The sequence below is a fragment of the Rhagoletis zephyria genome, unplaced genomic scaffold (assembly GCF_001687245.7).
Source record: "Rhagoletis zephyria isolate East Lansing unplaced genomic scaffold, Rhagoletis_zephyria_1.1 Rzeph_scaffold_00765, whole genome shotgun sequence".
NCBI lineage: Eukaryota > Metazoa > Arthropoda > Insecta > Diptera > Tephritidae > Rhagoletis > Rhagoletis zephyria.
In genome coordinates, this window is record NW_016157849.1 from 117393 (window position 1) to 142371 (window position 24979).

Below are 24979 nucleotides of genomic sequence, written 5' to 3' on the forward strand. Positions count from 1 at the left end.
AAAAAAAGAACATTAGAAGCAGAGAAACACAAACAAGTACATACATACATGTACGTATTCACATATAAATATAGTAGGATGACAATAACATATGTAAACAAACAATTCTAACTCGATGCAAGACAATACTCACAGTATTAACACTTAAACATTTCTAAATCTTAATTGCTAAATATCCAATACCATCTTGTGTGGTAGTTTAGTCAAGACTAACACCTTTTAAATTAATTTTGTAAACATAAAATATAAGCCGCGGCAATGTCAGCGGTATCTTCCTTTTTATTTATTGTTTTTTCTCTTTTCTCCATTATTCTCAGACTTTCCAGCGTGTACCTAGTCTTTTCCCTTTTCTCTTGGTCTATTATTATAGTGTTTTTAAAATCAGCTGTGTGTCCACTCGTTACTATGTGTTGTGCTAGTGCTGTGTTTGTTTTTCGTTTTTTTATATCTGCTTCGTGTTCTGCTAGCCGGGTACCTAGAGCTCGCTTAGTTGTTCCAATATACACTTTGTCACAGGCTTCGTTTTCTTTGCCTTTACATTGAATTTCATACACAACATTGCTTTTCTGTTGGGAGTCAATTGGGCTTTTTGTTGTTGTATAAACTGAGGATAAGGTGGAGTTGGATTCATATGCAAAGGTTATGTTTTGTGCTCTGGCCAGTTGGTGATTGCAGTTTTCGCTTAGCTTAGGTATGTAGGTCACGCTGTAATATATTTTTGCTGTATCCGTTGCTTTTGAGTATCTGTTTTATTTCGGTGATTATCTATTTGCATTAATTTTTGTTTTAATAGTTCGCGTACTATGTAGTCAGGGTAGTTGTTGGTTTTCAAAATTTTCCTTATTTTTTCTATGTTTGTTGGGTGAAACTTGGGATGGCTTATTGTCAATATTTTGTGTATAAAGTTTTTGGCGGTGTTAATTTTATATTTGGTGGGTTGCGAAGAGTAATAATTTATTAGGCGTCCAGAAGATGTAGGTTTAGAATACCAATCCAGTATAAGGTTGCCATTTTCTCTAAAAATACGCGCGTCTAAAAAAGGGATACTGGCATTCTCTTCCATTTCTATAGTAAATTGAATTTTGCTGTGATATTTGTTTAGTGTTTTTAGAATGTTACTTATTTATTATTTAAATTGCGCTCAAATTTCGAGCCGAAAGCAAAATAAAGTTCTAAGCAATTTGAACGGACAGAGAATTTAGTTAGGTATAAGCAGTATCGTGGGCCGAAAATTGGTTTTTTTTTTTTTAGAATTTTGATTTGTAATATCAAAAATATGGTTCATTAAGTTCTAAAAATAATCTGTGTGAAAGATAACAATTTTTGGTCAATATCTTAGGCTCGCCCAAGTCCATATTTTTGCTATTACCAATGAAAATTCTAAAAAAAACGGATTTTCGGCCCACGCCAATAATCAGATAAAATGTAAGTAGTTTATTAATAAACACTGTAAAGGTTTCACACTCAATCTTAGCTAACTGCGAAAGCTTTTTTGCTGGTTGCTTTTTTGCTGTCGTAATACATACGTATGCAGATGAGTACGAATAAATTTTATGGAAATAGCGAAATATACATATGCATATGAAAATTGGTTGGTTGAAGACGAACTAGGTTTTTTTTATATTCCGTTCACGAAAAGTACTGAAAAGTGATGAGTACGAATAAATTTTATGGAAATAGCGAAATATACATATGCATATGAAAATTGGTTGGTTGAAGACGAACTAGGTTTTTTTTATATTCCGTTCACGAAAAGTACTGAAAAAAATCTTCTAATAACATTGGAAAAGCTTCAAAAAGTGATTAATTTTCTCATTTTTGTGCCTCCTCATCTTGCTCCTTTTTGTACAATTATAAAAAATTTAACTAAATGAAGAACTATTTAGGTGTCAATTACGAAGCATGCATTTTAAAGACTATAGTTGAAAATTGGTAGTTCTCTTGGAAAGGGATATGAAGGAGCTAATGATAAGTTCCGAGTAAAACGGCACTTCACAAAATACATAGCATATAGGTTTGTCAACTATACAAAAAATTTCATTAAGCTCAAACTCTGCTCATTCGTATAGAGTTGTCTCGCTTTGAATATGCAGTTTTTCAAAATATTTGAAGAAAATTATTTCTAATAGGACTTAAAAAATTTTCGCTCTAAGCTTGCGGTGCGTACAATAAATTTTTAATCTTAAATTTTGTATCTGTTTGATTTCTTTATCGAGCCACTGTCCTTCTTCGTTGGTAGCTCTACAAAATGGCAAATGCGTCGGCTAGGAAAGTGAACTCAGCTTAACGTTGCGTTCACATTTCATTAATCCATTAAGAATAAGAGTATAAAGTTTGGCGCACAGTCATTTAAAGGATAAATAGTTGAAAATTTAAAAAGTATAATGTCTAGAGGGAAGAAAGGTAAAACTCTTAGATTTATTGTTCACATTTTTGCATCCGAAAGGGAGTATGAAATGTTTTATGCTAGAAAGATATATACATATGTATATCACGTGGTAGTTATAAAACTATACAGATCGCAAATACTTAAGAATAAATTACGTTTTATGCACAAATTTGTATATCTTTGCATACATGCAAAAGGGTAGCATTTAATTCCATCAATTCAAATTAGTTTAACTTGCCTGAAAAAGATACGCGACTAATCTCTAAATAGATTATTCCCGCATTAGTCTCCATGGAGTACGATTGTGTATTAATTAGCCGCATCTAATCAATTGCGGGTGTTATTCGAAATCAATTGAGGGGGTTAGAATCAAAAGGATCTAAGTAGGTCAGACATATTTTGAGATAATTAAGGTAAAAGTTTATTACTTATTGTAAATTCTGGGTAAATGCATTTGAAATGATTCTTGCCTAAATGAATGTTTTGTCACCAAATAAACATTATATTTAACTATACAAATATGGGTATAACTTATATTTTCAAAAAAAATGTCACTTAGACCCTTATGATTCTAACCCCTTCAACTAGCCTCGGTGCTCTCCGTATGGGTCAATTGGTAACAAAGCTTGGTTACAATGATTTGCAGTAGGTAGTGGTGCTAAGCTGATGCAGATTATTAGGGAAGTCACTAAAACAGATTTTAGGTCTAAGAACCGGTACTTAGTATACCGCCGAGTAAAAAGGAATAGCTTTGTTTTGGTGGATTTGCATCAAGACCGAAGCTTTCATGAGGCCACAACTTCGCATTCGGCATACGCAAAATTCTCATATCCATCCACCACAATAGTTGGTTCACTGTCACTACCCATACGAGTGGAGAGAGAACACACCCCCCAAATTACAAAGTCACCGCCCTGCTGGTGGAAAATTTGTTGATGAGCCCAATCAGAGATTTATCCACTCGCAGATTTGTCAATGCTGAGCTATGTCCAGGATTGCCATTAATGTAAATTCCAATATTTTCAGAGCTTTGAACTAAAGAGTGCAGAGTTGTTTTTGTAGATCTGCCCTTGCTTTAGGAATACTTAGAAAAAAATTTACCAAAAATTTGTTAATATTACCAAGTTCAAGCTTGAAAAGGTGAGATTTTCAACAATGATTGGTATCTAATACTAACCACACTTTTGTTTACACTAAACAAATATCTGGTTGCCAAATTTTTTCTTTTAAATACGTTTATGTTCCGCACTTCAGAGATGCTTTTTCGGAGTACAAAACCAACATTTTTATTATCATTTTAAGGCATTGCCTCTGACGAGATTTGAGCCCGGACCTTCTGGAAGCTATCAAATAACAGCAAGCATCTCCACACACTCAGCTACAGCCGTACTATAAATTCGCCCTCAAATGTTTAACTTGAATAAATTTTCTTCATCGTTTGATCGTGTTCTGAACTTCACGTATGCTTTTTCGCAATTAAGAAAAAAAACAAAAACAAAAAAAAGAAACTACATGTTATCTCTGATAGCATTCGAACCTGAATCTGCTGGAACTATCTCTGCACGTTCAGATACAGCCAGACATACGAATGTGTTTTCAAAGTTTCAACTTGAATCACATTTCTTACAATCTGTGTATTGACCATGAAAAAATCAAACAATAAATTGGTTGAAAAAACCATTGTACTTTTGGCTTAGTGCATGCTGCGTTGTAGATAAAAGCGCTGGGTTAATCGATTGTCTGATATATGCCTTCAGAAGCGCTTAAAAAGTTTTAAATAGAAAGGTTTATAGGCTTAGAACCGCCAGTACTTAGACTTCTGTCCAGGTAACTCCAGATCACGAGACTGTAACTTAGTCTTAAACAGCAACAGAAAATTGCTCTAACAAAGGTTTCGTGCATGTCAACAGCGTCAACAACATAAGCTGTGGACTGATTCAAAAACCATATCCAATACTTCTATACATAGTATAAAGGAAAGTCGAGATTCTTTGTACACGGTAATCTCGAAAACTACTAAACGGATTTTGACGAGATTTTCTCTAGTATACTCGGTATCGATAGGAGAGTGACTTTTTTCATTTAGAATTTTAATAAGGTTGCAACCTGTCTAAAAAAGTATAAGATCCGCACCGTTCGCTGGATTACAAAAGATGAGGTGCCAAGCACATCCAACATAAGATGCCAAATGAAAGAGCTTGGCCTTAGGTGTAAAGTTACTGAGTAAGGCTTAACGAACATCGTTTTCATGCACCTCAGATGCTTTAAGAACCACCCCAAATAAAGCGCTAGAAGTGCTAAGCAATGCAGTAAATCTGGTAGCCACCCCTTTGAGTATGGCGCTATGGAAGAATCGGTGTTTCAGTCACACTCTGGGTATTTCTCAGAAATCGACTACTCTGACCCTAAACCCATCTTCGATAGACACTTTAAGATGAACATCCGGTCAAGAAGAGAGTGGCAAACACCAAAACCATGGGGAACGGGTAATGTAATTTTGTACGGAGTGATTCAGGCTAGGTAATAAGTTTGGCTACGAAGTTTTCTCTAAGGAATTAGAGCGGAAGTTCTAGCTATAAAGGAGGTGGCTGTGGACAAATGAGCCAGGAAATATAGCAATCTTCCACTATAAAAAAAAACATGGAAATCCGAAAATTAAGGATTTGAAATGTCCTTATTCTCTTCGTTCTTTCAGACTGGCTTTTAATTACGAATAATTGCGTTCAGTTGCTAAAGTTTTGATGCTTTTTCAATTTCAATTAACTTAAAGTTATAAAAGAAGAATGCGGTAAATTCTAAGGACACAAATGTTCCTGCCGAAGCTGAGTAGAGGGTGTTATTGTCCAGTTTCATAGTCCTTCAAAGGACTTTAAAAGTTAAAGGGTAAGCAGCTCAGTAAATTTGGTTACCAGGAAAACAACCAACCAGAGATGGATCGAGTTTTTTTTAAATAGATCTTTGACAAAAAGTTATCTTCGATTGTTACGTAATTTTTGCCAAATTTGAGGTCAGACTTACAACTTTTTAACATTTTGGCAATCAACTCTCCTTATAACTTTGAACAGTTCTGCAAATAAAAACCAAAATACCAATTCTACGACTCATCGTATTTTGCCCTTCGAAAAAAAAAAATGGATCACATGGATAACAGCATTACTGATTTCATATTGACGTATGTATGTCAAAGGGAAAGCAGCGGGGAGAGTTTTCATGGTTACCTTTGAATAGATTGGTTATATAGCTTTAGGAATAGTAGTTAAATTTGACTATGTACATCACAAAATTGTCACTCACTTTTATCTGTAAATTTTCATATACATTTTTTACATCTGAAGCAATCACAGACTGCGCTTATGTACTTAAGATAGAAGCTAAGCAAGTGAACAAATGCAAAGAGAACAAATTTTTCGATTTGAATGCTTGCAAAGAAAATTATGAGTAAACTAATTATTTTACATGTGAATGAGTTAATGCATTTGTACTCTTAATTCGTATTTACACACATATGTAAGTACAAATGAACGCATCAATGATTCTGTGCATTTATTGACAAGTAGATTTCCCTCCTATCGATCTGTGCATACAGGTAACGCCCACTTGAAACTTCGTGGTTGCTATTCAAGCATTACGGCTTCTAAAGCCTTAAGTTATTTATATGTACAAGCATTTGACCTTGGGTTTATTTACCAGCTTCACACCACATAATCTGTAGATTTTCATTGTGGTTGGCCTTAGGTGGTTCCACAAGTCCTACTCAATCGATTGCCATTGCAATTTTCCCTCCTTTGCCATCTATTTACTTGGTATTACGATAATTGTTGTGGTTTCGCATTTACGGTTCGATTGGTAAATGTGAATGTAAGTATGTATTTACCCAATGGGAAAATGTAATGTATAGTAATCGAAAAAATAATCAGTAAAGCAACCCTTTTCACATTCGAAAGTGCATTTTTTTCGCAGGGGGATGTCCTAAGAAAAGTGGGGCATGCAAGTTTGCATTACCTAGTATCGAGAAATTAATGTGTTTTAATATGAAATTTTTGAAACCTTTTGAATACATTAGAATGCTGATTACCTAGTTAGCAGTAATATAATCGGAGCTCATCAAAAACTTATTATATTATTTATCACGCATGCAAAGCATTACTACATTTCCGATTGGGTAGGTATGAACTGCATACATATATACTTAGTACATTTCTATAACGTTTAAGCTTATGTTACATATATTTTTTTGTGTATTCTCGACGTCGTATAGTTGTTTCTAAATTAAACTTTAGTAAAGTCACAAAGAGCCTACGTCACATGTACATATGCACCTGAAAGTAGGAAAAGTAAGTTAAGAAGACGGAATGAAGACGCATGAATAATAACAGGTATAAAAGGAAGTAAAGAAGTCTAAGTTCCGGCGAGACCGAATATTAAATATCGTTTTTTTTACCTTTTTGAAAACTACCGTTAAATGGTGATGGTTTCTTCCCTATATTCGTTAATATGCCGAGTCAGATTTAATGAAATAATTTAATCGTGTTTGATAGAGATCATTATGTTTTTTTCTTTTAAAGTTCGCTCTGAAGATTATTTTTTAATTCATATACGGTACGTATGTATATATGTTTTTCAAACTAGAAAAAATCATTGTGCATTGTAGTTAGTACAGCAGCGCGGTTAAAGCAAACGTTTTGTTACAGTTAAGAAAAACTGCAGCTACTTGGAAGATGAAAAGTTTGTAGGCTCAATTTATTGTATACTTATAATAAAATTCAAACAGGCCGATGGCTGTACTTTATATACATAAAAGCAAAATTATTATGTGGGGTCTTTATTAGAGCAACAGAAACCAAATCAAAAGTTTTTAGAATTTTCGTGTCTGTCTGTATGTTTAGACGCGTATCACTCGAAAACTAATGCATTGAATGGAATGAAGCTTTCACCGGTATATTGCTAGAAAATATAGAAAAGAATGGGAGAGTTACCACCTGTTTGAAAAATGAAGTTTCAGTAAATTGGTAAGATAAAGTAAATATTGCAATATGGCTGTCAAAAGAAAGAGAAGGCTTATAGCCGAAAATATTTTTGTTGAAGGTTACCACTTGTTTGAAAATATTAGTTTGCGACTCAGTTTTAAGATTATAAATTAAATTTCCAGAAGAAAGCCGATACTTTACCCACTTTCTAAATACCACGTATATTAACTAACCCCCACATTCACAAATAGTAGAGAATAATTCATAAATTGAATTTTTTTTTTTTGAAAATCAAAATTCAAATTAATTTTATATATATATATACTAGCAGACCCGGCGAACTCCGTCCCGCCAAAAATATTTTTTTTTTTGTAATTGAAACATTTGGTCCAACATTTTCACCAACAATTCCCGTGCACGATTTCCAGTGATGCATTTATATGCTAATACTACGGTTTGATGGTTGCCAGAACGCATATTTCCAGTGCCGTCTTAAATAACCTAGCAAAAGCGTATGTTCGTGAAGATGGTCGTGCAATTCTCCAATGATCTGGGGCTTTACAGCACGGTTAACTGCACAACGAAATAAATTTGAAGAATTTTTTCCTCTTCACTCCAGTTCAATGGTGAATCTGTTCTCGAAACTATGTAGTATAGTTGATGGGTGAGTATCGTTGTTCTGTAGAAATCCTATAAACATAGACTTATTTCAGACGAAATACCTTAAATGTCCTATTAAGGAGCGCAATGGTTCTGATGGTGTATTTAATGGTGGTCATTGAAGATTGACCCCGGGACAACTCGGGAGATACTGTTGTCTCCGAATGAAGCCGCCCGAACTTAGACTTTCTTATGGTCTGATTATGCATACTTCACATAACTTCGCACAACTTCGCATCAACTTCAAACTGTAATTTCGTATTTACTTTGTATGTATTTGGTATCTATTCCATTACCCAGAAATTAGCAGAACTTCTAAAAACTTAGCGATCTGTTGAGTTTAGATTTTCTTAAGTTACATTTTTATTGCATTGGTACAAATGGTTGTGCAAAGTTATGCTAAATTTAAATACATTAGTTTTCTAATCCACTTTGTTTGATATCAAAATGTTGCTTCTATCGTAAGCGGCATGATCAATTCGGACAGTGTGTTTAGTTAAGCACTCGTTTGGGAGAGAAAATAAAAATCTTAAAACAATAATATTTGTATAATCTACTAGATATGTTCATCTTCTATTTGTGGTCATCTCAGGCAGACTAGTTGCTTTACACAAAATTTCAATGTGATATACATAAGCCATGCCTCCTCAATAAATATCAATGTCATGTGACTTATGGTTCCCATGTTAAAGCTGATTAAAAATTTCACGCCAATGGGAGGTACCACGCCTCCTTGTCTAATCCAATTTTATACAGCCTATCCCAGAGTTAGATTTCGTGGTAATACTGGGCCAAAATATCGTTTAATTATCTCCGTCCGTTTAGGCTGCATCTGGGAAGACTCGTACATACATATGCAAATATATACACGAACATACTAATGTAATAAATATTAAAGTATTGACGTAAGTGGAATCTTAAAGCTCAGTTAGTATAGACTTAACTCAAATTAACTTACCGTAAGAAATTATCAGTGATTACTCAACGCGTCAATTTAAGCCAGAGTGGGAATATTTTGTTTTTGTATTTCCTTTTACAGCTCTTTAACAGTTTGCCGCCTAAAATGGCACATCAAAAAAATTCATGCAAACATTTATTCATTTATTTTTGAAGTTACACAAATCTGGCTAGCCCGATTCTCTCACCGCTCTCAAATTCCGTAAGGCTGTATCTTAAGAATCTAAAATCTACAGGTTCTTAAGTTGCTTACAGTAAGTTAAGTTTTAACCAACCGCTAACACAGTTTCTCATATAACAGGTTGGCCAAAACATTAAGTTAAGTTAAGTTACGGAAGTTAAGTTTAGACTAACTGAGCATTTAGCCTTACACTTTTCAGCGTGTACGCCTGAGCCGAAATATCTTACAATCTGTGAGATTCGCAGGTTTTATTTGATACAATTCGTCGAAACCTGTCATGCTCTAACAAGAAACTTGCATCAATTAAAAATCGTAAAGCACAATTCAGCGCTTTACTGAAATACGAAGTCATTTATGTTCATGCAACAACAGTAACCCACATTTTAATTGAGAAATGGCAGACAATAAATTTTCTCGCTTAAACTGAAATAGGAAACTGTAAACTGAGAATGAAAACAATTAAAGTTTTGGCGAGTAGTGAGAATAAAAATTAATTACAACATTTGATTGATACATGATTTCTTCTTTATGGTAAATTATATATATTTAACGGCAATGTGGTCTCGATTTTTATTATGCGGTTGATATGAGAAATAGTAAAATATAACATCATTACACCATAAAAAGCATATGTAATAAATTATTTTATATATGTACATGCGTTTGTATTTAATAACAAAATTAATTCTTTATATCCTCATTGCATTGTTGCCAGATATTACTCAGAGAATTTCGTATAAACGAGTTATCGAAAATTAGTAAACTTTAACTGCTTTTGTCTGAGATTGGTACTGAGAATTCATTATTATGATTAAATTTCGTTCTTTCTACCTGTCTGACAGCTCATTTCATGCACTAATACTACTGCAAATTTTTTCGTTGAGGCTAGTGTTGCCACGGATAAATTTTTTTCCTACCAAAATTGCCTACCAAAACCAATCAAAACCTACTAAAATTTGTTTTAAATTTTAAAATTTTTTTCGACGTCAAGTTTATTAAAAATCTAGATAACATAACATTAGTAAAACTAAGATACAGCTAGTACAATAAAAAAAGCTGCGTATAACAATTCATTTTACTGTACAGACTGCTCTGTTCAGCGAAATCGCTAAGCAGGCGGGATCAACTACCCTGGGGGTCCTCGATCGAGGCAGAGAAGATGGCACCATATCCAGGGAAAACTGGAGGCGCGTGGCAGCGGCCATCTCCTCTGTCTTTCTAAGGGTGGTCAGAGGAAACCCTGGTCCACCTCCGCGCTGTGAGGATGGTGGGTGGCATCATGGCATCCACAAAAGAATTGTATGCGCCGACGAGCGGTCGGCATCGTTATACAAGTCTGCAGTGTCTCTGGTGGGGGAGGTTTGGGAGGGCGCCAAGCTGGAAGCCGTGGAGGAAAAGGATCTTCCTGCCCGCCCGCGGGCCCGTGTCTGGCTCCCCCCCGAGCCCTCCGCACCGGAGGAGATTGAGGAAATCCTCCGTTACTGCAACCCGCAACTGCCCACGCACAACTGGAGGGTTGTCAGATTCGAGGGGTCCGAGGATTCCGAGGAGTCGCATCGGCAAGCGCTGATTCTACTCAATGCGGAATCCCTCGGCCCTCTCGCTGAGTCCAGGGGAGTCATCACCTATGGATTCGAAAGGGTAGTCCTTAGGGTCTACCAATCCGATTCCAGGGGTGATGGCTCTCAACCTCCTGAGGTGCCGGAAGCACGTGAGCCCGCGGCGGAGGAAGCCCCCATGAGCATGGAGGTGGAATCCGTCGTGTCGGGGGCGGAAAGTGCTGAGGATGCCCTCTCAACGGAGGGATCCGTCGTCAGCATCGGACGGTTCTACGACAGGGCGGAGGAAGAGAGGCTCTTAGCCTCAGTAAACGAGGACGTCGAACTGGCGTGGCTGGAGCGGACTTTGGAGGATGAAGATCCTGCAAATAAACCTCCAACATTCTAAGGCGGCGTCCGCAAATCTCCTTATCCACCTTGAGCAAGGTGGAGCCGATGTAGTCCTGATCCAGGAGCCGTGGCTAAGCAGTAGCGGTATCTCCGGGATCAGGACGCCTAATTTCAAGCTGATGGTGCAGAATCAAGCAGGTAGACCAAGATCCTGCATGCTCATCAGAAACGAACTCAAAGCACTAATTCTACCTAATTTCAGCAACGAGGACATTGTGACTGTCAGCCTGGATAGCGGTGCCGGAAAGCTCTGGATCATATCCGCTTACATGGCTCATGATGACGAGGTGGAACCACCTCCATTACTGCTGCGTGAAGCCATAGCCGAAGCGAGGCGACGGAAAGCCGACGTAATTATTGGGTCGGATGCAAATTCACGACACTCGTGCTGGGGAAGCTCAGATATAAATGCAAGAGGTGAGTCACTTTTTGATTATATTCTAAGTGAAGACTTATGTATCTGTAATAGAGGAAACGAACCGACCTTTATCACCGCGGCAAGGCAAGAGGTCCTTGACCTCACCCTAGCCTCGTCTTCTGTAATATCCCGCGTTTCCGACTGGAGGGTTCTTAATGATCACTCCTTTTCGGACCATAGGTATATTCAGTTTTTTCTGGACGAAGATCGTCCCAAAAGTATCCCCTTTAGGAACCTTAGGAGAACAAACTGGGACCTCTATAGTAAAAAACTTCGGGAACTACTCCCAGAGGCCCCCCAGGAGAGCTTAAGCACCGAAGGCTCGATTGATGTTATGGTGGAAAAGTTTACATCAGCTTGTAGGAGTGCCATCGAAATCTCTTGCCCGCTGAGTAGGCCGGGGGGCAAAGTACGACCAAAATGGTGGACGGTGGAACTCTCAGAACTCAGGGCGACGAGTAGACGCCTGTTCAATAAAGCCAGGAAGAGTGGACAACACTCCGACTGGGAACTCTATAAGATCGGACTGGGCATCTATAAGTCCGAGATAAGAAAGGCCAAGAGCGAGTCATGGAGAAACTTCTGCGAAGCCGTAGAAGGTTGTAATGAATCATCTCGATTTAGGCGAATCCTTGCGAGGAATCCCGTACCCTTGGGATACCTGAGGGACGAAGAGGGCAACTGGGCGATGAGTGGAGAGGAATCGCTTAAGCTACTCCTTGATACTCATTTCCCAGAAAATCCTGCACCGCGCGAACCTATCGCTGTTGGAAAGGGCGAATGCTCTACCTCCTCCTCCGGTGAATTACTGGAGAGGCGCCGACTGCTCTGGGCAATCGACTCTTTCAAGCCCTTCAAGTCCCCGGGACCGGATGGCATCATTCCTGCGCAGCTGCAAAAGGCTGTGGAGGTCTCGTGCCGCTGGCTCACCCCTATCTATGCGAGCTGCCTAGAAAGAGGATACATCCCGGGGGCTTGGAGGTGCGTAAGGGTCACGTTCATCCCCAAAGCAGGGAAGAACTCTCATGTATCCCCGAGGGACTTCAGACCAATCAGTCTCTCATCTTTCTTATTGAAGACTTTTGAGAGACTGATTGACCTGCACATAAGAAACAGGATTCCTCGAGAGCGTTTTAGCCCCTCTCAACACGCCTACCTGAAAGGTAGATCCGTGGAATCTGCCCTGCACTCAATCGTCAAAACCATAGAGGAGTCTCTTAAAAACAAAGATTTTGTAGTGGGTACCTTCCTTGATATCGAGGGGGCTTTCAATAATGTCCTTCCTGGGGCGATAATAAGAGCCCTTACTAAGCTCGGAGTCGAGAGCTACTTAGTAAGGCTCATCTCACACTTGCTGCACGACAGAACTGTCACAGCGGAATGGGGCAACGCCTCTGAGCAGCGTAAAGTAAGCAGAGGCACCCCGCAGGGAGGCGTCCTTTCACCCTTCCTCTGGATAGTCGTGATAAACGACGTCCTGGAGGAATTGGAGAGGACAGGATGCCGGGTTATTGCCTACGCGGATGACGTGGCACTCATCGTCAGAGGAAAGTTCTTGAACACTCTGTACGATCTCATGCAAGGGTACCTAAACAGGGTCACAAATTGGTCCGCTAGCTGCGGGCTTGCTGTCAATCCTGGAAAGACGGAGCTCGTTCTTTTTACCAGGAGGTACAAAAAGCCTCATGCCCAGCTTCCCTCAATAGGGGGTGTTCCACTTGTTCTCTCTGACAGGGTCAAGTTCTTGGGCGTGATCCTGGACGGAAAACTGTCATGGAAACCTAATATTGAGGAACGAGTGAGGAAGGCATCGGTGGCCCTCTACTGCTGCAAGAATGCCATAGGGAAGAGATGGGGCCTCTCCCCAAAAGTGATGTATTGGCTATATGAAACCATAATTAAGCCAATAATGTTGTATGGGGTCATCGTCTGGTGGAGTTCACTGGAAAAGACCACTCATGTTAGGAAGCTAGAGCGCGTGCAAAGGGCAGCCCTCGTTGGGATCAGCGGGGCGCTCCGAACCACTCCCACCTTAGCGCTAAACGCTATACTCAATGTCGCACCTGTCGATATTTCGGGCAAAGTAGCGGCGGTTCGCTCAGCCATTAGGCTCAAAAGCTCTGGGTTCTCTTTCAATCCAGCGCACGGACACTCGACAATTCTCGAAAGCTTCGACTTCGTGCCGAAAGAAATGGACCGGGGTCACCCGAGGCTGGCCCCTAAAGGATCCTTCTCCACGCACATCCCCTCTAGGAATGAATGGAAGAGGGGTGGTCTTTGGAGAAGAGGTCCAATAAACATCTTTACGGACGGATCGAAGCTGGAAGGGAGAGTTGGAGGAGGTGTCTACTGTCAGGAACTCTCAGTAGATCTTACTTTCAGACTGCCGGATCTCTGCAGCGTCTTTCAGGCAGAGGTGGCCGCTATAAAGGAGGCAGCCGATTGGCTACGCACCAATGTACTGTCAAAAAGGAGGGTAAATATATATACTGATAGCCAGGCGGCAATCAGGGCGCTGGGATCGCTAATGGTGTGCTCAAAACTGGTTGGGGAATGCCTGACCTCTCTCTCAACTGCCTCGGAGTACTTCCAGATCAAGCTGATTTGGGTCCCGGGGCACAGTGATATCGCGGGAAATTGCAGGGCTGATGAACTGGCCAGGCAAGGCACCCTTGAGGCCATCACCTCGGATAGGGAGGGAATTGGAGTTCCGTTGGCAACCTGCGGCCTGCTTTTGGACAGATGGGCTCATGGTCGGCTCAGCGAGCGCTGGGAAAAAACCCCGACTTGCAGAGTTGCAAGGTCCTTCTGGCCGGTTGTGGACCGCGGGCGGTCAAGGGAACTGCTGCAGCTGGCTAAGCGTCAGCTCTCGATTTTCACAGGTGTACTGACCGGACACTGTCCAATGGGAACCCACGCGGTGCGACTCAATATCGTCACGGATCCCTACTGCCGCAGTTGCCTGGAAGACGAGGTGGAATCATCTCAGCACTTCCTACTCAACTGCCCGGCATTCGCTAGATTACGGTTTAAGCATCTCGGTGCGCATTTCATCGACACTCCCGAGGGACTCTCCGGAGTGGACATCAGCTGTTTGAAGAACTTCATTATGAGCACCCAGCGCTTCTCGTAATTTTTACGCAGTTACCGTTCCTATGTAATGTGGTATCACAATGGACAATCAAATGTCTAAGTGAGTCCCCTTTGCGGGTCTGCCACCTTAACCTAACCTAACCTATGTGTACGGACTTACACAAATGTACTATGTCTCTTTACACATACATATCGTTATTATGAATACGTCTGGAATACTTGAGCTACAACCTAAAAATATGTATTGTGCTAAACGCTAATTGAAATCACTCCAACCTTAGGATATTTAAGAAGTTAAGAACTTTGGAGGGCGCGTTATTTCAAATTTGGAGAAAAATGGAGAGGACAATCGTCCCCCAAGGCGTGTCACTCTGATATTCATGATACGTGGGCAGCCAAAAAAGGCTCGGGACCACGCAAGCGCATTTGGGCTCCACGCTTTGCGAGACAGTCAGCCTTCATGTCGCGGAACCCACCACAGCGTTACGCTATTTTGGGCTTACAGGTGATTCAAAAGAGTTTTACAGCCGTCTTAAAAGATTGGTCGGCAAGCTATAGCTCACTCAGCGTTCTCTGAGCACATGTGTTTTTCACACATATACGAAGAGCGCCAGCTGAACAGTGCATTTAACGCACATAGTCTCACTTATTGAATCGTTTGAATTGGTTGATATGCCGAACACTCGTCCAAAGCGGTGGAGTGCAATAAGGCTCGCGGAAATAACGCCCATGGTCTTTATTTCCGGGCGTTACTGCCTTATCGAAAAAGAAATTGAGCCCGCGGGCTTTATTGCTTTTTGCCGGTGGACATTATTTCCCTTTCGATATGGCAATAACGCCCGCGGGCTTCATTTCCTAAAAAATGAAATAAGCCTAGCCTACCATATGTAAAAAACCTACCAGTTTTGGTAGGAAAAGCCCATGTATGGCAATACTGGTTGAGGCTTTGTTTGCCACAATTTCAAACCCAAATCAATGTACTACGTAAGCATAAATACCTCTACAAATAATACATGTATTTACTTACATACAGATATACACATGTACGAAGACAAATTTACAAATAAAATAATATCATTATTATACCGTCCCTAATTTGTTGAACATCTTAAAAGCTTTAATTGAATTGCCTAGTGCAAAGAGGGAGAGATGTCCGCATATGGGAGTTTCGTAAAAAATAACATTAAAATTCAAATTAAGAATAATTAAATTATGAAGGCCGCCTGCGCAGAAAGAAGTTCTGCGCAAAAATATTTATTTTATATTTAATATTTATAATATATATAATAAAATATTTAATATTTATAATATATATAATAAAATATTAAATATAAAATAAATATTTTTGCGCAGAACTTCTTTATATATATTTATATTTAATATTTATTTTCTACATGTGCTTCTGCGAATCAACAAGTTAAAGTTATGGAGCCCCATCTTAAGACAACGAGTTCGAGAGGAATTTGTATCAGTAAACTCGCCCAAAATCAACTCATTGAGGGCTGCAGAGTGCGTTAAGATGAAAATATGCATAAATTCAGATGCCCATCGAAAATGTGTTTTTTTTTTTGGAATTTATTCGTTTTTATGGGAAATATTCCGATTTTTATAGATTTTTTAAAGGCCATTTAGAGGTCGCGACCTGTCGATTTAGGTCAGAAAATACGATTTTGTAGATTTATGAGTTTTTGAATGACTATTTTTGATTCGATTTTAAAGATCAAATATGATCTGAGAAGAGAATATATGGAATGGTATATAATAGTATATTGTCGGATTTGGCTTGTTGAGATTTTTTTTCGGGTAAATTAAAATAAGACTGCTATTTCTCTAATCTTTTTTAAATTTTTACTATCGAAAATTTCTACAATTTCAAAATATGGAGTACTATCTAAAATTAAATCTATTTACGGCCTTGATTTTATGTATACGTGTGTATGTACTAGAATTTCAGTTTTTTTTTAGCAGTTCATCAATATTTATTCAAAATTGACATATACAGTCGTTGGTTAGCAAAAAGTGGATTTTCAAGAAATTTTAGGAAAATTTTAGAAAAATTTTGGGATGAAGGTGAAGATGAATATGATGATGAATATGAAGATGAAGATGAAGATGCAGATGAAGATGAAGATGAATATGAAGATGAAGATGAAGATGAAGATGATGAAGATGAAGATGAAGATGAAGANTGGAGATGGAGATGGAGATGGAGATGGAGATGGAGATGGAGATGGAGATGGAGATGGAGATGGAGATGGAGATGGAGATGGAGATGGAGATGGAGATGGAGATGGAGATGGAGATGGAGATGGAGATGGAGATGGAGATGGAGATGGAGATGGAGATGGAGATGGAGATGGAGATGGAGATGGAGATGGAGATGGAGATGGAGATGGAGATGGAGATGGAGATGGAGATGGAGATGGAAATGGAGATGAAGATGTAGATGTAGATGTAGATGTAGATGTAGATGTAGATGTAGATGTAGATGGAGATGGAGATGGAGATGGAGATGGAGATGGAGATGGAGATGGAGATGGAGATGGAGATGGAGATGGAGATGGAGATGGAGATGGAGATGGAGATGGAGATGGAGATGGAGATGGAGATGGAGATGGAGATGGAGATGGAGATGGAGATGGAGATGGAGATGGAGATGGAGATGGAGATGGAGATGGAGATGGAGATGGAGATGGAGATGGAGATGGAGATGGAGATGGAGATGGAGATGAAGATGTAGATGAAGATGACGATGAAGATGAAAATGTGATGAAGAATAAGATTAAGATGAAGATCAAGATAAAGGTAAACACAAGGATACAGGAAAGGGTTAAGAAATCTAACGGAGAATCACTCTTGCCAACAAATGGAGATGAAGATGAAGATGAATATGAATATGGACTGAGTAGGCAATTGGGAAGTAAAGTTCTCTCTCGTCGTACAAAAATCACACTCCATAAGTCACTCATCATGCCCGTGCAGGTGTATGGTGCGGAGGCATGGACAAAGAAAACATCTGATGAAGCGGCTATTGGAGTTTTCTGGGTAAAGGTTCTGCCGAAGATTTACGGGGCTCTGCGCGTTCGTGATGGCGAATACCGCAGACGATTTAACGATAAGCTGTCTGAGCTTTACAACGATATAGACATAGCTCAGCGAATTAAAATCTAGCGGCTCCGCTGGCTAGGTCATGTCGTTCGACTGGGCATAAACTCTCCAGCTTTGAAAGTATTCAACGCGGGTCGCGATTCTGCTAACAGAGAAAGTTCTTATCAGCGTTGGAAAGACCAGGTATATGATGACTGGGCTTCACTTAGGACCAGTTTTTCAGTGCCAGTTTAAACTTAGATTAAGTAAACTGAGTTTAAATTTAACGGCTGGCTGACATTTGATTGTCTGATCTTAGTTTAAACCAGCCAAAAAAGAGCGTTTATACTCAGTTTAAATCACGGTCTTTCACTGAAAAACTGGCCCTCAGCATTTCCGATTGGCGTCAGTTGGCGCAAAAGAGAAACGACTGGCGTGCTATTTTGGACTTAGCCGAAATAGCTGAGGTGGTTAGAGCGCCAATAAGAACGAAGAAAGGTAAAAATGAATATAAAGATGAAGATAAGGAGTTATCGACAACTTACCGAAGAATTTTCGTCACAGTTGAGTATGGCGTAAAAGTCCTCATCGGGACTTCGCTTGAAGCTTAACACCGCATCGACTGCGCTCATGTTGTTGTTGTTTTGTATTTGGATGCGATAAACTTTGTTTTGTAATAAATTTAGCTCCTACCAACAAAGAGTAGGTACTAGATATATATTGTAATTTAAAAAAAAAGAAACAAAGTTACACATAAACGCACAAACTCATTAAATATGGGTGTAATCAGCAAAACTTAAGAAAATACCATGTTTTAAATTGATAATTTCGTTGATAAGCGCCTATAGGGTAGCAGCAAGCACAACAAGTGTTTATTGATATATTTTAATTTTAACTTTTTTTCTTCTCTTTTGGCTGCTTGTTTACATTTGCTAAGAATAGCTTCCATTCAAACTCAATTGTGTTAACTCAAAGTAAATACACTTTACAAACAGTTTTTATGAATAGTTGTTTGTACACAAATAAATAATGTGGTACGTGCCTGAGTAGTTGAGAGATAATCCACACAATGCAAACACGTGTACATACATATTTAATATGTTAAAAAGTATGCATTTTAAGTGCCAGAAAAGAAAAAAAAGTTTGCCTGAAGTCAACAAAGCTAATTTGACCTTCGGCTTAAGAATAATAATTTTGCTAAGTTATTGAACAACAAAGTCAATAGACCACAGAGAAGGTAGCGAAAATGCTGCTTGCTGCCTTTGTAATGCGATTTTAGCTCATGACACCAACAACAATAAAATTTAAGTTGCAAAAAAAATTAAAATGAGAAAATGAAAAAACAAACTGAACAATCCACAATCGTCACTTTCACTTCAAAAAGCGCGCTGCAACGCTTATAAACAAATTCTTTTTTTTTGTTTGTATGTTTGAATGCACATAGCTTATATGTATGCACATACATATGTACATAAGTATGTTTATATGTAAACTTCTCAAATTGTGTACTGTTTTAATAACTGAAAAAATCACAAGCAAGCGCGCGAAACTCGATCGGTTGTAAGCAAATATTTTTTTACGGCGTCAAAAACCAGTTCTTTCAATTCAGTAAATTAACAAACCTTTTTTTTGTAAAATAAACTTTAAGAAAATATATTTATAAGTACTTCTATATAAATTTTTCTTTCAATACAGCAACACGCGCGCTGCGTTGTTATTAACAGCACGACGATTTAATAACTGCCACAATTCCACGGCCGCTCAGTCGCTCAGCTGCTCAAGTTGCTCAGCAGCTGCTGCTGTGGCTTCGCATTTCCCTTCACCTCCGCTGGCACACTCGCGATTAGTTTTTGTTGTCATCTTTGTTGTCAATTTGGCCCAATACCGAAATGCACACCTGCTGGAGTCGGCGCCGCTACTCGTCACTGGAAGTCAGCAAAAGCCCTAAACGCTGTTGCTCCAAAGCTGAGTAGTAATGATGTCTCCGCAGCAAATAATTGAAAGTTGCACGGTGAGCTTTGGTTTCGAACTCATTGTACACAGTGTTATTGTATTTTTTGATTTATTTTTACTTATGTATGTATGTATATGTATTTCACTTTTACTATACTCCGCCTATCTACTAAGCACTATATTGACCTGAGCTGACGCTGACATGGATGACACAGCTGATAAGCAATCCACAATGTTTATGTATTTAGTATATATTTTTAATTTATTTTCTGAAGTGAGAATCGATATGGGCAAGTACGCGCTTGAACACGTATACCTATGTATAATGTTGATGTGACGGTGTTGTGAGATGTGATGTGATGATTCATCATGCGACATCAGATTGACATCGCTTTGATTTGCTAGAGTATATTCAATTAAAGAGCATACGTAATTAAAAATCTCGCAGCTAAGTCAAGTTTGTTTAGTTTTTATATTTTCTGGGAATCCGCTTTATGCATATTTATGCAGATAGGGTGTGCGGAGAAAACCGCAATAACTTGACTGTGTAGTGATTCATCACACTCTGTGAACTATAGTGAAATTTTACGAAAAGCTTTGCTCAAAAAACATTTATCCTCTAAACTATGTTTTCGTTAGATATTTTGGTTCAAGTTCCAAATAGGTAAGAAATTAACCATAAAAACATTTATCCTCTAAACTATGTTTTCGTTAGATATTTTGGTTCAAGTTCCAAATAGGTAAGAAATTAACCATAAATACATTTTTAGTTTTAACTTATTTCTGGCGTTTAAGTTGAATTTTGAGCAGGAAGCGTAACATTTATGATCTCTATAATAAACGGTCATAATTTAACGTTAAAATTGTATTTTTATTTTTCCAATCACATTAAACCATTATCTTATGATTTTTTCAAAAAAGAATAATGGTTAGTTTTGTGACTAGTAAATTCAATTCCCCTACGTTGAATTCAGTAGTGATTGTAATTTTTATATCAAATTCATGTTTTTAGGCGGAACTCGTTTTTTGAGAGAAATTTTACGATTTTCGATGCCTTCGAAAATTCGTACTGGAGAGTTTTTGGTGTGAATAATCCGAAAATAAAATTATTTTTGTGACCCGACAAATACTTAGCACAGCTTTCATACAAAACATATCCAAAAATTACCGAAAACGGACAAATACGTGGACTTTTGTTACAATTTTGCAATTATGTATCTGAAAATAAAGATCTCGATATTTATGGGCTATTTTCGGTTCCTGATTTTGAGCAGAATCCATTGTCGCAAACTTGGTACTTTGAAAAAAGGTTGATTTTGTTGTACACTTCATTTCACTTTGATATCTTTTATTTACTGCAACCGCTTCTTTTATTTTACGCTGTACTGTTGTGCATGCATTTAAAACAGTGTGATGCTTTCCAAAAAGCTACTAAATTTTCCAATATAAGAAATTACGAAAAGCTCCTTTTTAAATTGAATCTTTATACGTGTGCTTATTTAAGCTTACTGCTAAATTTACATTACACCAAATCGTAAGCTTTTAAACATTGTGAGCTTTGGTTGGCTTGGTTACCGTATTGCTAAAGTTTAGCTGAACAAATGCTTATGGAATACATATGTATATATATACATGTATATATTACTTTTATCAGAGAACGTTTAAAAATTTTACAGACGTTTTAATTTTATAAATGTTCTCTTCTTTTATTACTTTAAATGTTAAAACACTAACAATTTAACTTTTGCTTAAAGTGATGTCAAACCAATCGACTTTTGCCGTGTGACTGTGATCATAGATTTAGCAGAAGTAATAAAGGAGGAGCTCGGCCAAACACTTAACAAAGAAAAGAAATCACCAAACTATTTGTGCGATTTATGAACCGTTGCAAAATTATTGCAAATGTGGCATTTGTTGCAAAATTAGTATAAAAACTTTCTTGCAACAGAAATGCGGCACTACCAGCTGGAAATCATTAACATATGTTTTTCATTGTGCTCGAATATTCCACGAATTGCGGATCTGTATACTGTTTTTCTAGATCAGATCATTTTCCCACGACATTTCCATTTTAAGTTTGTATTGTGAATGAAAATAAATTGAAACTTTAAAAGGGAAAAATATTAACATACTCTACATGGCGTATGAGTAATGTGACCAACCATATCATTGCTCAAAGCAGTACAGGACTTGAAAACCAAAAATAATATGAAAGTAATGAGAAAATGGTAAAAGCATAATGTAAAAAAAAACGTCGAAAATACCAAATTAATAACTTTTATTAATTAAAAATTAAACTTTATTCAATAACAATACAAATTTAGTACATACAAAGGAACAACAGTAAAATTAACTTTTACTTCCATGAATTGAAATAGGATATTATAAAAACAAATATTTCATATATCGATGGGCATGTGTAATAGCGACACAATTCAAAATTCAAAAAACAAAAACTGTTCCTAATGTTAAGTGGCTCTTGTCTCGAATCCTTGTGCAATCCATTTCCATCCCTTATTAAAGTAAGCAGTAAGGATTGCTAAAGTAAGTACAAAAGATTAGAAATATGTAGGTTCGACAAGGGTTAAAGACATTAACCACTTAACAGTTGTAACAGTTTTTATCTTTTGAATTTTGAATTGTGTCGTTATTGCACAGGACCATCGTTATATTCAACGATTCTTTATTCATTACTATTGGCTCACTTTTAAAATCATGTTTTTCCTTGCTATGACACCGGACACCGCTTTCCCAATTAATTCCTTTTTATGAAACAGAAAGCTGGAAATTGCAGCTCAGAACGTTTTCCCTCATTCCCGTTGGCATGTTGATTAAAAAAAATGTAGTGTTATTATTGTGGCGTACATAAGTTTGTTACTACAGTGTTATTGAGATTTGTTCCACGATTTTTTTAAAAAAAAAATGGGAAAAGCAACGAAGTCTGAGCGTTAGAAGTTGAAGCAGCTAATTCGAAGATCACAACATATCCTCATTAGACGAGAGATGGGCATGGGCCGAGCTTAATGTAGCAGCCCGGCGGGTTCCTGTTAGAGCCCGCGGGTACAGTGAATTTTCAACAAAGTATGAAGTTGAGATGGAAATATTTTAACAACCTTATCAAAATTTCAAAAAAATTATGGCAAGTAGGTATTTATAAGCTTATATTTTTCAGACACAGAACCATGTGCAAGTCTAAGATGAATTTCTGGGTCCAAAAATTTGGTTTTTATTGATTCGATAAATCAATGTAATTTAGAATTTTACTCTGAACATAATATCAAGTCAGAATATAAAAAAGTTAAATCGTTTTTGAGGTATGGCAATACAATAAAATTTGACAATGGGTAGGTTCAGAAGGCGCAGCAGTTGAGTGCAACCGTTGCTAAAAAAATCAGTGATCGTTATGCGTTTTCTGAACGACTTGATACAATAACTTTCAAATTCCACTCTCAAAGTAACATACCAACATGTTGTCTCAAATGATCAGAAAAATATTACGATCATCTAACACGCAACTTTTCAGTTGATCAGAAGTAGAGAACAACGCGTTCAGAAGGTGCAATCGCAACAGTTACTGAGCTGTTGCGCCTTCTGAACGTGCCCAATGAAAAATATTTTTTTAATCCGATTTCTTTCTTAAGCGTGCAAGTTTGATCTTGATCGTATACAAAAACACCCAGCTAATCTATATTGAATTACTAATATCTTAAGTGAGTATAACCAGTTAAGAAAAAAATAAATAAAAACTGTCATACAAATGTAGAAGGATCATCAATATGAAAGGAAATTTCAGATTGCCCGTCTATACTTCAAGATAATTACATTTAAGTTAGTGAGATAAAAAAAACCCAAAATTTGGCCATAACTCAAAAGCGATTATTTACACACCTTTTTACATTCTGACTTCACGTTTGAATGCAGCGTAAAATTTTACATGAAATTGATATATCAAATGCCGTGGTTATTTTTTGTCGATTAGTGTGCCTTGAAAATTCTATATGAAACAATTAAATTAAAAATAAAATTAAATTTTGGAACCTCGAAATACATGTACGTTCATTAGGGTAGATAACCAAAAAAAATTGCAAGTTTTCCACCTGAGTTATATAATCTGCTATATTTAAAGACTTGAGTTAAAATATTTCGGAAAAATATTAAAATTTACGTGATCAAGACCAATTTTTAAATAACTTCACAAACATCATTATTTTGGTTCTGCTGATACGATTTTTAAACTTTTAAGCTTAAGCTCTTCTATCGTTTGGGGAAATTTTTTTAGAAAAAAACAATTTTTTTAAAACTAATTTTTTTTATGTATAAAAAAGTAAAATTTTGGAGGTATTTTCAAGTGCTTCCAGCTAACGTAAATCTTAATATTTTTTCCGAAAGACTTTGGCGGAGGAATTCAAATATAACAAGGTTTATATTTCCGTTCGAAAAACCACCGTACCGCTTGTTGTTAAGGAGAGTGACGCATCCTAATGTACATATATAAATATATGTATAATGAACTGAAACATTTTGAGTTGAGTATGCAGAACTTAGCCCTGCCTCTTATTCCATGTTGTGTACAAATTTCATAGCTGCATCGATTACCAGTATCTTACTAGAACCAAATATGTATGTACATACATAAGTATTCAGTTTTACTATACAAAGGAGTAAATGTATATGCAAATTCAAAACTTTAAAGCCGCTTTTCTCAAGTTTTGCTTTATTGAGTTATGACACTATTGAAGTAAATGAGCGATATGTAGTACCCATATTCAATCAACATACATACATACATATGTATGTTCCGTTTTCTACTGCTGTTAGAGAAAAAATTGATTTTGATGTTGCTCGGACCAGGGTAACCCCTGAGCCACAGCGGGCAAATATTTAACTAAATATTCGAAGCCAAATTTTTAAAAGAACAACAGTTGTACTTCAGTTACTGTTTGGAAGCAACTATTTGATCCATTCATTTACTTATGTACGTATGTGTGTATGTTGATTAAATAACTTCTTAATGTGTATATCCTCTTACTAAAGTTTTATTGCTCTCTCTTTTAATTGCATTTTTACTTCATTATTTTTATATTATTTGTGTTTTGTTTTTTACTTTGGAACATTCTTGCTGCCACTGCTTTTATAGACGAATGACGCGCGTAGCCTTAAATGGAAGAAAAATTGTGTGAAAATAATTTTCTATTCTGAATGCTGTGGTTGAAATCTTTGAAAGGTCATTCGAGTGCATCTATTTTAAGCGTCTTGGCTATTCTTGTATATTAACGTTGTATTTACTGAGAAAAACACATACGTGGATATACATATATATTTTCG

General features: G+C 37.4%; 1 protein-coding gene across 2 annotated transcripts in view; it reads right to left on the reverse strand.

Moving 5' to 3' along the window:
* Positions 1–19682, reverse strand: part of jdp (DnaJ domain-containing protein) — a 79236-nt gene extending 59554 nt beyond the window's left edge. Inside the window, exons 1-2 of one of the 2 annotated variants that reach the window (XM_017614076.1) lie at positions 19369–19682; positions 18247–18390 (exon numbers count right to left, since the gene is read on the reverse strand). In XM_017614076.1, coding sequence (XP_017469565.1) covers positions 18247–18333 — 87 coding nt within the window. In that variant the 5' untranslated portion in view covers positions 18334–18390; positions 19369–19682. Of the gene's footprint in view, positions 1–18246; positions 18391–19368 lie in introns of those variants that run through there. The other variant, XM_017614075.1, reaches the window with a different exon arrangement.
* Positions 19683–24979: the final 5297 nt, after the last annotated feature.